The sequence below is a fragment of the Cebidichthys violaceus genome, unplaced genomic scaffold (genome assembly GCF_023349555.1).
Source record: "Cebidichthys violaceus isolate CVI_PGR_0920_01 unplaced genomic scaffold, fCebVio1.0.p SCAF_7, whole genome shotgun sequence".
Taxonomy (NCBI): domain Eukaryota; kingdom Metazoa; phylum Chordata; class Actinopteri; order Perciformes; family Stichaeidae; genus Cebidichthys; species Cebidichthys violaceus.
In genome coordinates, this window is record NW_027176927.1 from 1,017,549 (window position 1) to 1,030,907 (window position 13,359).

Below are 13,359 nucleotides of genomic sequence, written 5' to 3' on the forward strand. Positions count from 1 at the left end.
AGACTAAAGATGAATTCATTATCAAAATAGTTGCCGATTAATTTACCGCCGAAAGCTCTACAATAAACGGTGATAGAAGTATTCTGTAGTGCAGATAAAATGTGAATATGTTAAAGCTCCAGTGGAAACTATGGCACTTTATACTGTTTGCACCTTCCTCCAACATCTAAAAGACTAATTATGCAGACTTGGTGAAAAATTAATGACCGTAACAAGCTGTTATTAGGTCAGAGTACTTAGTGGGATGAAAAATTAGGCTCGCCAGGTTCTTTGTAATCCTGGTAAATCATTGTTTAAATGTCAAACACCCACCTTGACAGGTATTTCTCTTTTTAATGTGGAAGCTCAGAGTCTGACCACTTTATTCATAATTGACTGCATCGCCGTAATACAAAGCCAGCTGCCGTTATAAAACGTCTTTTATCCTTCAGCTTTAATAAGCAATGAACCTTTTTCACTGCAGACGTTTTGACTCGTCCTATCAGCAGAAGCACAGGTAGAACTAATTCAATTAACCATGTATTAATTCCCAGTAAGTGTCCCGGTAAGTCATGCAAGTGGGGCAGCGCAGCACGCACAACACCAGGAGCCCGGAACGGCCTTCATTAATGTTATTAACTATGCCCAGAACGACGTCAATGAAAACTCAAAAGGTACCGCTTCTTCCTCGACTGCATCGGTCTCACTGTCGCTGACGCCCTCCTTAGGTTTGAACCGAATAAACTCCGGAACATTTCGTGGATTAAAAGTGAGGCTCGGCATCACGAGTCCCGCTCCCAAACGGGCTGTTGAACCTCCAGCGGCACATTTCATCTCGCGGCTGTACATCTTTCCTCATGCAGTTTGACGGCACGTCTCCTCTGTTCTTCTAGCTGCCTCGGGGAGGAAGAGGGGGGGGGGGGGGGGGGGTGTTCCCCTACGATGATCTCAGCTTGTATTGTGTGACGGCAGACAATGTGTCCGTCACTTTGAGTCACACGAGGGCAGAGAGGAGCCCCTGAGTCTGGGTGTCATCCGGCAGCGATGTGAATTGGATCCCTTTTTGTAAGCGTCACAACATTGAAGATTCAAAAGTACAAAAGAGTGCTTTGCATGTGAGAGCGATAAATAATTTAGACCTGAATTATCTTTAAGAGATCCATTAATCATTTCTGGGGGAGTATTTTTCCTACCCAACACTTCTCCACAGTGTTTTATGACATCACACGAGAACAGCACATGTACAGTAAAGGAGTTCAAAATGTATGTTGGTATCAACAGATGATGGCTACAAAAAGAGTGGTTATTTTAATGTAAATTGTTGCTCTTAAACTGTTAGAAAATGCTTCCGAGATTGTCTTCATATTACTTGTATTGTCAGACAAACGGTCCAAAACCCAAATAGATTCAATTAATAATGATATAAAACCAAAAAATTAAGCAAATCCTCTCATTTGAGAAGCTCAAGACAAAATTAGTTTCTTGCATTTTCGCTTAAACAATTACCTATAATTGCAGATTATTAAACGTTACATATATTTAATTTTTTAGAATTCTTATTTACTGACCTTTTTCCCCTGATAAAGCAGATTTTGTCATGCCGAGGTATTGTAGCTTAAGGACACACCGCTTGTTTGATGGTCTATACAGTCTTTGTGTTTTGTAAATGTTTCTTTATCCTACGGATAATGTCACGAGGGCTTATAGATCCTGCTGAGAGAACTGCTGGTTTTCTCTCGGCTACTAGTGGAATACTTTGTAATGGGAAACAGATGTGGCAGGCCTGCAAACGCGCTGAATGGCTGCTGTATGGAGCCGTCTCTGTTGGGTGTATTGGTGTGCGAGTAATGAGAGAGTCGCTCTTGGACTTCAGCTGACCAGAGTGTGTGTGTGTGTGTGTGTGTGTGTGTGTGTGTGTGTGTGTGTGTGTGTGTGTGTGTGTGTGTGTGTGTGTGTGTGTGTGTGTGTGTGTGTGTGTGTGTGTGTGTGTGTGTGTGTGTGTGTGTGTGTGTGTGTGTGTGTGTGTGTGTGTGTGTGTGTGTGTGTGTGGTTTATAGAATTAGAGTTTCCATAGAGCCTTCAGAGCCAGCCAAGCCCTCGATGACTCACTCGCACATGGACAGAGTAAATCACTTTAACATGGTGGGACTCCAGTCTCTCTGTGTGTGTGTGTGTGTGTGTGTGTGTGTGTGTGTGTCTTTGTCTTTTTTTTTTCCCCTCATCCTTGCTCTTTCTGCCCAAAAAAACAGCCCATTGGGCAAGGTTGGACTGTAACCTCAATCATCCCCTCGTTAACATCTCGTCTGTTATGTAACAAAATGTTCCGATTCCAGATCTGCAAAAAGCTCATTTACTCTGACAGGAATGTGAGTTGAATGGGCTGTTTGGAGCAGTTCTGCTGTATAATCTAAACAGGGCACTGAGTTTGTGAGGGAACGTCTCAGATGTTCTGCATTAACTGTTGCACTTTGTTTATTACGACTCTGTTAGGAGCCAGGTTTTATCGTCTCCATGTTGTTCCTCATCACTTACAGTTTGCTGTACTTTGGTAAAATAATAGGAGATTCTGATTAGCTTGATTTGCAATCTTTATCACCAGTATTGAGTAGTGAGTGTTGCAATGCTCAGCTATTTTACTGTTGTGTAAATGTGTTTGTTACACACAACTGGAAAGGAATTTTTCAAAGCAGTTGGTGTTTTTACACACACACACACACACACACACACACACACACACACACACACACACACACACACACACACACACACACACACACACACACACACACACACACACACACTGACTCAGGAAGTACTTGGAAAATAGTTTGCATGTTTAGTTTGTTTTTTTTCACTTGTTGCCAGAAGGGTGGGGTTTGCCACAGAGAACAGGACACAGAGTGCCAGAGTTGAGACAATGACAGGAAAGTCAATGCAGCATTATTTTCAGCGTTTTACAGCTCACCTGACACCGCATGAATTATCCTCACATGAACTCCACCTTTTACACTCGATGTGTGCTTTTAGAACTTTTTTTTAAAGAGTTTAATCTGTGGAGTTCTCACCAGAGAGCTTCCCCGCATTTCTTGTACGTCTGTTTTCGATGCCAGTCGCGTGAGAGCACTCGATCGCCACAACCACAACTTGGTCGTACTCCAGGCATCAAATCCCTTTTTTTTCCCTCATGTGCTCGAAGAAGCCAAAGCTCGTCACAGTCCCATAAACTCCACATGGGTTTTAGTTTAGCTTAAAGCTAACATTAGCAGCTCTTTTTCTGCTCGTGGAGTTCTCATTGTAACTCAGTGCAGCTGCGTCATTGGAGGGGAGGCTATAACAATCTGTTGTTTACTACGTGGAGCACAAGGGAGGGAGGGGGGGGGGGGGGGGGGACACCGGTGAGATGTCTTGTTAATGCAAATGAGAATTAAACTCAAGGATGCAAATGGAGACATCCTTCCACTGAGAATGATGCAGAGTGTGTGTGTGTGTGTGTGTGTGTGTGTGTGTGTGTGTGTGTGTGTGTGTGTGTGTGTGTGTGTGTGTGTGTGTGTGTGTGTGTGTGTGTGTGTGTGTGTGTGTGTGTGTGTGTGTGCGCGCGCGCGCGCACAGCGACAATGCTTATAAAGTCTCTTCTTGCAGCAAGACAGTGTTTTATATTTAAAGCAACAATGTTGAGGCAATGCAGCTCAACCGGTTATCTAAAGGATGCAATGTTGCCTCCAGGCTCGGCGGTCACATGAACGTTGGATCAAAAAGAGTGAACGCTTGCTCTTTTTTACGACACCGATAGAGAAAGGGTGGCATCCAGAGTCCTTGCGTTGCTCTTTATCATAGCATTTAATCTGGTTCAGTACCAGTAGAATGTAGCTAATAAACTAGCACAAAGGCTGGCGCCTGACTCCCTCTCAGATGAATCATCAACTAATCATGCAGGGAGGAACAAAGGCTGCTTCATATGTCTTTTGGTGTCTGTGGACATGTGCTTCTTTGTTTTTTCTCTAAAAGTCGGGACACCTCTCTCTTTCATCCCTTGTTGACTGACTGTGTTTGAGGAACTGTATTATTAACAAATGCAAATGGTCCCAGGCGTGAATGGCACACAGAGATAACGTATGGTTCTCTTTCAGTTTCCAAACTTTGCTTTGGAGACGGCTCAAACAAAACCACGAGTTTGACATGAGAGAACATCGCCTGTCCTCTCTGGCTGTCCCCTCCCTCTGCGGTTGTCTTGTCAGAAGTCGGCTCCCCCAAAATCAGACGCGGTCGGCATTTGCTCTGCTTTGAGACTGAAGACACTGGCAACTCTGTTCCCATCCGCCACATGTGGATGAGTCCGGGTGGCCCCTGGCAAAGGCTGCGCTGTTGTCGGTTTCTGGTGATTTATCACACGCAGATACACGCACAATCCCCGTTATTGTGTTCCTCATCCCTGAAGAAACGCAGGAAACGGTCATGTGCCAGCCTGTAATGTTTATTTTACTGCATATTTTTGGGGGGGTTGAACAACACACTTGGAAAAGCACAGTTGACTTGAGGTAGCGGTGCTCCTCCCATCTGTTTATCTTTAGGGTGTGGATCAACGCTTCCCTGCTGTGCGTCTTAAAGGTGGTCTGCAGACAATAATTGTTTAAAACGTGACATTAACATAAATTAACATAAAATAGTTGCTGTTCTTGAACTCTTTTGATGAGAGTCCAGATCCGGGTCTCCTCTAAAAGTCAGAATTAGTCAATGAGATACTGAAATGAATTCGAGGTACCTATTTTTTCCTATTATGAATAATTATTTGATTTTGATCCTATTACAAAGTAAACCAGGGTTTTAAAATGAGTTGTGAGGCCTTGTGCTTTCAGATGATGTGTCTGTGGATCCTGATTAATTAATGTCCCGAGTCAGAAGACAAGCCCCTCCCCCGAGCATGAATTTGGGCCACTGCGTGTTAAGAGATTCGATACCTGAGGGTTCTGCACTCTGGAAAATTGTGTCGATATCATCACATTTTCCAAACAATTATCTGATGAATAAAAAATAAATTATTTTACCATCAAAATGATAATTAGTTGCAGCCTGCTTCAAAGAAGGTGTTTTATTGTAATGGCTCATTAACACAGTATTAAAGGTACTGGTTTCTGTTTCTGGGCCCTCATGTTTGTTTACTCAAACCCCATTATTCAACAACCTCCTCCCTGCAGCGCTCTCACTTAAAGCCGCTTTGTGAATGGCTAAAATAAACGTAGGGAGGCTGGAAAAAGGAAAGAGGGGCTATAATTGGACAAGGGAACATTTTCGACAATCTATAGGGAGTTTGGGAGAACCCCTTTTTTCCTCTCCTCAGTGTTTGAGCTGTGAGTCATCAGGAAACCCCACCCACACGCGTGTGTGTGTGTGTGTGTGTGTGTGTGTGTGTGTGTGTGTGTGTGTGTGTGTGTGTGTTTACATAGGAACATGCAGTATGGATCAACGGACACTTACACTGCATGTCAGAGGAATTGTTTGAATAGTACTACAGGAAATGAACGAGGTGATGAATTGTTTGTAACTATAGCAGCCTCTCGCAGAAATCTCACGGGTGAAGTGAATGAGCTGCCCCCCCCCCCCCTCCCTCTGTTCCCCCACAGCTTCAGCAGATGTGCCCATGTGCAAAGCGCTGAACCCCCGACTGCTGCAGGGGAGCTGCTCTCTGGTAAACAGCACAAAGCTGCAGCTGCAGTGGGCAGCTCCCAGGTGTCGGTGTGTGTGCATGTAGGCATCTCAATCCCTGGCAGCTACTTTGCTTTTTCCATGCAACTGCCATGAATGGGAATATGTGAGTCAACTTTGCTTAAAAGATAAGAACATTTAAAAAAAATCTCTCTTCACTTACCCTACAGATAAAACTGGTTTTATATGCCTATGGTTTTAAATATTCATATCTGTGATTTCTGCCACCGCCCCAGTAAAATGTGGGTGAATTTCATTTGTGGTGCTTAAAAACAATGAAAATGTAAAAAAAAAAAAAAAAAAAAACAGGACCACAAAGTATGTTACTTGTTACTCTGACAAATGTTGACACTGAGGTCTGTGAATTATCCACATGAATGAGGACATTATTACCGGAAATAGATGTTAAATTAAATTACAGATGAAACAAATTTGCCATTCACCTTAATTATATTGTGGTGGCAGCAGAAATCTCACAGACGGTTACCTCAAAGCCTGTGTGTGTGTGTGTGTGTGTGTGTGTGTGTGTGTGTGTGTGTGTGTGTGTGTGTGTGTGTGTGTGTGTGTGTGTGTGTGTGTGTGTGTGTGTGTGTGTGTGTGTGTGTGTGTGTGTGTGTGAGAGAGATACTAGAGGTGAGGAAGGTGATGTGTTTTATTGTGACTTTGGGTGAATTTAACCCTTTAAATGTAGTCCTGTGCAGCCACACTCAGGACACACTAGTGGACTACGTTGACCCTCAGTAGACGGATTTGGTTTGCAAAGTTGGAGAAACGGGGGAGGCTGCTCCGATAAGTGCAACGCTTAGAGGATGGAGGTGTGTTGAAGTGGCCCTGAAAAATATTCAGCACACATATTTAACTTCTGCTGGAATAGTTTTAGAAATCTAGAGACCGTCAAAATATTGCTCTTGCTAAAGACTTGGAATTGTACACGAAAATATATGTTCCTTCTTAATTTAAAATTGCTAAATATATCATTCAAATTGAGGTTTTGTTTGTGTGCTGGTTAACTACTTGGCATCGGTCTTGCTAAGGTCTCATAAAGTGGGCCGTGTAGCTGCAGTAACTCTATCTCGAACAAATTATAGGTTCGGTTTTTCTGAAGGACTTTTTCTCAGTCTGGAGATATTTAGAAAATTCGCACAGAGAAGTCTACACCTTTTTTTTGTCTTCTTTAGCGTCCACAGCATGCTACAAACGGCACACTAGCAGGCCTGATGACAAGGCCTTGGTTACCACGGCAACGGCATAGCAAAACAGGGGGGGGGGGGTAGCAGTCTTTTTTCTCTCTTTCACTCCATGAGGCGGGGTTTGTTTCTCCTTACCGGGGTGGACAAAGATAGCTGTGAGTCATCCTTGAGGCCGGGAGCCGAGCCAACACATTCCTCCTCCTCCTCCTCAGATTTCTCGTCTCCATTATTCCCCCTCTTTCTCTTTTTCTTTTTGCCTCTTTCTTTCTCGCATTTCCATTTCACACCCCCCACCCCCCCCATACCCACCCACCCCTCCATACCCACCCACCAGCCTCTCCTCTCCCCCATCTCACACTGTCTCCGTCCAATGGCTCCCATTTTGTCTTTGTGCCTCAAAATGTGTCATTTAATCTATTTGCTCTGTAACAAAATGCCTTTCAAGGCTCTAATGTTGTTGCATAAAAAGGGTGGAATGATGTGTGAAACTGTAATTATTTTTCAGTAATATATACATTTTTTTTTTTTCATGAGTGCAGACGCGTGTGTGGGAGGAAAGAAGACAAGTGGTCTACGCTTAAAAAATTAATAATAAAGCTTGCCAAAGTGACACTTTTCTGGTTTTAATTCCTACTTTCAGAGCAGAATGTAAATCGCACAGCGCTGCCCTTTTCGGCTCAAAGGTCTTTCTCAGTTTGCAAGCTTAGAAACAACTCTGCTGCCCGCCTTGTTTTACTTGCAACAGATTTCCCTTATCTTGATGAAACAGGCTGGTATTTATTTATTTTTATTTTTTTTGGGCTTTATTTTCCTAGTTTCCCAAATGTAATCTGCATTTGTTTGCTCATCTGTTAGCCCACAGCCATTCTCAGTACCACACTTGTTGGTCTCATGCTGACTGTGTATTGTTTTGTAAATATTAATAGTGTGATTTCTTAAAAAATAACTGCAGAGACTCCTCACATGTGTTCTGAGCGCAGGCTGTGAGGTTTTGATGGAACACAATGTAAACATGAAGTCAGAGGATATTTATGGTGGGGCACTCTAATTACACACTTCATACTGGATTATATAAACAGGTAGTCCAACACACACACACACACACACACACACACACACACACCCTACACTGGATTATGTAAATCGTATATGAGAATAACACGTGCACAGGAACATGCATGTACTGTATGGACACGCATACATACAGTACACAGATGCACTTAACGCACAAGGTGGTACACACAGTTTTTGCAGCCAACACTCCCCCACAGTACAGAACATGCACAAATACGCCCACATCTACACTAAAGAGACACACACACACACACACACACACACACACACACACACACACACACACACACACACACACACACACTGACAAGGCTTTCCAACATCCTTCCGTTGCATTCAGATTTTAAGCCGACATGCAGGAGCAGCATCCTGGAGGTGTAAGAAGCAAAGACAACATGTTTAGATGCAGTACAGACCATCATACCACTCTGTGTTGCATACTTCTAACTGAAGCCAATGGTCGTCGTCATAACCCATATTCACCCTTAATCTGTATTAAATTCAGGGATTTTACAATCCCTTACATTCCCTTGTTTGGTCAGAACATTCGTGTCGTGGTTTTGAGGTCAGTTGATTCCAAAATGTGAAATCTCAACCAGTTATCCAACAATGCTGTTTAGCACCATGTGGTTGACGAACAAGAATGCCGAGCTAGATTTAGGAAATCTCTAAAGCGGTGGTTGTTGTGGCAGTTGACTATTGCATTGGAAGTATAAATATTGAATATAAAATGTGCTTATTATAGTATAATTATTAAATTTTTATTGTATTTTATCGTATTTTTATCGTATTAAAGAATCTCCCGTAACCCCTGCAATACTCCAAAGTACCTCTAGGAGAACTAGTCCCGCTATTGGAGGAACACTGCTCTGAGCTGCTTCCTGTGATATTCATTTATAGAGTTGAATTGTTCTGCGTTTCCATACGTTGACTCATGCTGGACTCTTCCATCTCTGTGACCAAATTTGGGCTCGATAGCTGCAGTGTTTACAGGCTGGCCAGCTGATCTTTTCTGTTTTTTTTGCAGAACCTCACATCACTCCTCTTGACAAAAGCCTGAGAGCAACTCACTTTAAATGTGATTTGGGAATTGGACCAGAAGTGCACTACCAAAATATGTAACGTATGAGATAAAGACACAGTATAAAGAGTAGCTCCCAAGCTCTAAGAACAGAAATATTAATAAGTACGCCGGTACCCAGAGAATCGGAGTGAAATGTTTCTAAACTATGAGATGGATTGTCATGAAACTTGGTTCAGGTATTCATGTCCATCAGGATGAGTTGTAACAATGAAGGTTTTCATTTAGCGCCATCATCAGGTCAATTTTAATTTGTTTAATACTTAAGTTTATGACCAAATATCTGCAAAAGTAATGGCATTCCCATCTGCTGCTGCTGTACTTTGTGTTTAGGGCTAATTAGCAAACGTTAGCAACTGAATGCTGTTACAATTAACTTTCATGAACTGAAAACACACTAAGACGAAAACATGGACAACTCCCAGACCACACAGCGCTGTGGTAGCGAGCTGTCAATCACAAGGTAGCCCCGCCCTAAAGCATCCCCTTCTTCATGGTCTGTTTGACTCTAAATGGACCATAATGTACTAAATGAACATCATGCTGTATTGAAGAAGACTTGAAACTAGAGATTGAGACCATAAACTCATGTTTACAATGTTTACTGAGGGAATAAATCAAGAGAGAAGTAGTCATTTTAGACTAGACTTCTATACAACCAGAGGAGTCGCCCCCTGCTGGTCAGTGGAGGGAATGCAAGTTTAAGGCACTTCTGCATTGGCTTCACTTTTGCGGATGTTCTGGTTACAATGCATGCCAATTTTCTGGAACCCTCTCTGTATTGCTGTCGTGTTTGTGTATGAGGAGAATACAAACAGTCAGGCAGCGTTTCAATACACCAAACTCACTTCTGTGCATTAATTCCCTGCTAGAGCTGATCCGCTGGGCCCATTAGCACTAATGAGCAGCACAGCAGCCACCTCCACACACTCACAGCAGTCACTGGTAAAATGTTTCGTCGACATAGTTTCAAGAATGTTTACCTCAAGTTGTAAACGTGTGTGTGTGTGTGTGTGTGTGTGTGTGTGTGTGTGTGTGTGTGTGTGTGTGTGTGTGTGTGTGTGTGTGTGTGTGTGTGTGTGTGTGTGTGTGTGTGTGTGTGCACTCATCACTAACCCATTTAAGTAAAAACAAAACATGACTCTCTTTGTCTCAGAGCTGTTTTGGTTGATTTGGGTTTGTTATTACAGTCCATAATAATTTAATGAGCTGCATTGTTGTGAGGTTAAAATGTTCCACAACATCAGCAGCCTTGGAAAATGGGTTTTCCTCACACCTAGAGAGTTAAAGAAGCCTTGGGCCGACCGGAGGCTGTTAAACTCTTTTACAGACGAGACATGCATTCATTTAAAAATTTTTTACAGCAGTAACCATGTTTCTTTTACCCCGGTTACTAATCTGCCTGTCTGGTAGGCGTTTTGACATGTCGACTGTGTCACTGTCGGCTCAAGTCTTTGTAGGTGTCTTCAATAATTTCGGGTCTGCCTGTAGGTGCTATACTGTGTGTTGGGACAGTACTCGTACACCTGGGTCGTAAAGGTGTCACATTCTTGAGTCTCTTTACGAGTATGTTGACTGGAAAAAAAAGCTCCCTGTGATTGACTCCGATTTACTCCAACGTATTCAGTTTGTATGTTCAGTAAAGAAATGTGTTATTTAGCCTATCGTCATGGATATAGATGTGGTCGACAAAATAATAGAGTACGACTCACCAGCACCATAAACTGCATCCTCCAAAATGTCCACAAAGTTCTGTTTCAACAAAACAACGTGTTCAACCAGCTGTTAAATGGTAGAGGACTGTATTTTATCTACTAGAGCAGACATTTATAAATATGAATTGGTGTATTCTTGCGGAAAAAAAGTAATGTATGAACATCTGGTCATTTAAACTTGGTCAAGGGCTCTGGAAAAGATCATTGTTGAGTTTCTGTAGAATATACAGACTAACAGTAAGTTGCTAGTTTATTAGGTACTCCTAGCAAAACCACTTCATATAATACAGTGAGGGTAAACTAAATACTTTATACACTTAAAGAAGCACTTCTCAGTGTAACGCAATAGAAGTCAACAGCACCACAAACTAAAGCTTCCAACGTCACCACTTGACTGAATCAACAGCTCTCTTAAAACATTATAACCTTCAAGAAAGTACTGTTGTCATTGTTATGTCTAATAAACTGTCTGTTTGTAATCCATTGTAACATTTAGAGAACGTGTGTGTGTGTGTGTGTGTGTGTGTGTGTGTGTGTGTGTGTGTGTGTGTGTGTGTGTGTGTGTGTGCGTGCGCGTGCGCGCGCGCGCGCGCATTTGGTTCGGACCCACTCCAACCCACTGTGCTTCTTCTTTTTTTTTAAATTTGAATCTGAACAATGCACAGTCTGAGAGGCTTTTATATAATTACGCATTCATACATCTGTAAAGCATCATGGATATGTTCTCTCTGGATTCAATTTTAGATGTTTTTTTTTTTTTTTGCTGGACATGAAAGACTTCAACCACAGTGCACTTCTGCTTTCCTGCCACTTTATCTTCCTCTTTTCAGGAAGCAGAATTGCATTTTTAAGCTCCTCTAAAGAGCTTCTTCTTAATATTTATTGAATGCAGTAATGGAGATTAATTTCAGTGTCATAAACCCATAAATTACCTTTTCTCTTCTAAGGCTTGTGAAGGGACTGGATGTCCGTCGTAAATCATTGTTCTGATGTGGAGTAACTTTGCGACTGCGTTTGTAAAGTGTGTGCGTAGCTCGCTCTGCCAGAGACTGAGCACTCTGAGGTCTGTGTGAGCAGCCTGGAAGCCATTTCCCCCAGCAGATGGCCATTATTAGTGACAATGAAGACTAGCCTACGGGGCCAAATAGAATAACAGGGAGCTCATTTCCTTCTTGACTCTGCATGAACCGCCTATACTGCTAACAACCTCTCTCTCTCTCCCCTCTCTGCTCTCTTTATCTTCTCCTGCGTATGTATTGTTTTTCCATGGCTCTATCCAAGTTTTTTTTTTCTTTCCAACCCAGAACTCTAAATTGGTCCAAATGTTCGAGGAGAGGCGGTACACATGCGCAACAAACGTGAATTCTCTTGATTCAACGCCGGTTCCCTCGAGAGAGACTTTAATGGGCTCCTATTTAGTACAGAAGGCTTCATAAGGCACGTTGATGTGATGCAGTGGACAACTGCTGCGCCGTACAATGGCGGTTTGTGTCGCTGCAGCCCAGTTGTCCGGTGCCTATCAAGTTTCACTTTAAGTGGAAATAAAGGAACATGCTCTCATCGTTATTAATATTAACTCAGCAGGCCTGACACCTAATGTCATGACTCAGTTACCAACAATGTACTGGGGGAAGAGAATAGACTATATCATGTAAAGCTTTCACAGAAAACTACCTTTTAGTGCATTAATCACGTGTGAAATCAGGCAGCTTTATTTGTACAGCATCTCTCAAACACAGAAGCGGTTCAAAGCGATTGACATAAAGCAAAGAAATGATTAGAATGACATTTAAAAACACAATAGAGTGAGAGGTCTTTAGGTTTTAATGCCTCTTAGCAACATTTATCAGCTATAACTGAAGGCTTAACTGAGTTCTCATAGCAACATGAGAAGAGTTACAGATCTCTAAAGACGCCATGACGTACAGTATTGAAGGGACAACAGACTGACGTTCACACCTCGTCTGTCTCGTGTCTTTACAGGAACGGTAAGAAGGAGTCTGACCTGGAGGCGGCTCTGGCCAGGCTGAGGGACCTGGAGGCCCTGCTGAACTCTAAAGATGCTTCCCTCTCCACTGCCATGGGGGAGAAGCGGACCGTGGAGGCTGAGTTGAAGGACCTCAAGGCCCAGCTGGCCAAGGTAAAAACGTCTTTATTGGAACCGAAGTCTTACGTGGTTGTTGTTGGCAGAACATGCACGTTTTATGGCTCAGAGCGATTACAATCTCGTTAGAAAAGCATTGAAATGACAAATGACATAAACGCATGTTTGTTTATACTGCTGTGGCACAGCCAGCATAATATCAGGATGAATCACTCTAAACTGTAAGCAGAAAGCCTGTTTTCTCCTGCATTGATTGTAATAGAGGTTCAAAAATAATCATAATTTGAATCCTTGTTTGCTGCCAACAAGCGGTCAGTAGTTGAGTGCTAAGCTGCAGTGACAGACGTCTGAAATGAAGCTGTTGAAGTAGTAACTTTATGTAAACCCTCCAGGCAGTTGATTATGAATGAGGTGGCGAGGCAGACAAGGTTGCTTTCTCTGCTGTTTGTTTTATCAATGAAGTTTACTTAAGGACTGATGGAGATACAGTTGTGGCCCTGCGCCACCTACTGGCCA

General features: G+C 42.7%; 1 protein-coding gene across 2 annotated transcripts in view; it reads left to right on the top strand.

The window, feature by feature from the left end:
- LOC137891663 (lamin-A-like) overlaps nt 1–13,359 on the top strand; it is a 29,063-nt gene that overhangs the window by 7,274 nt on the left and 8,430 nt on the right. For both annotated transcript variants that reach the window (XM_068736392.1, XM_068736393.1), the window contains exon 3: nt 12,723–12,879. In XM_068736392.1, the coding sequence (XP_068592493.1) occupies nt 12,723–12,879 (157 nt within the window). The remainder of the gene's footprint in view (nt 1–12,722; nt 12,880–13,359) is intronic.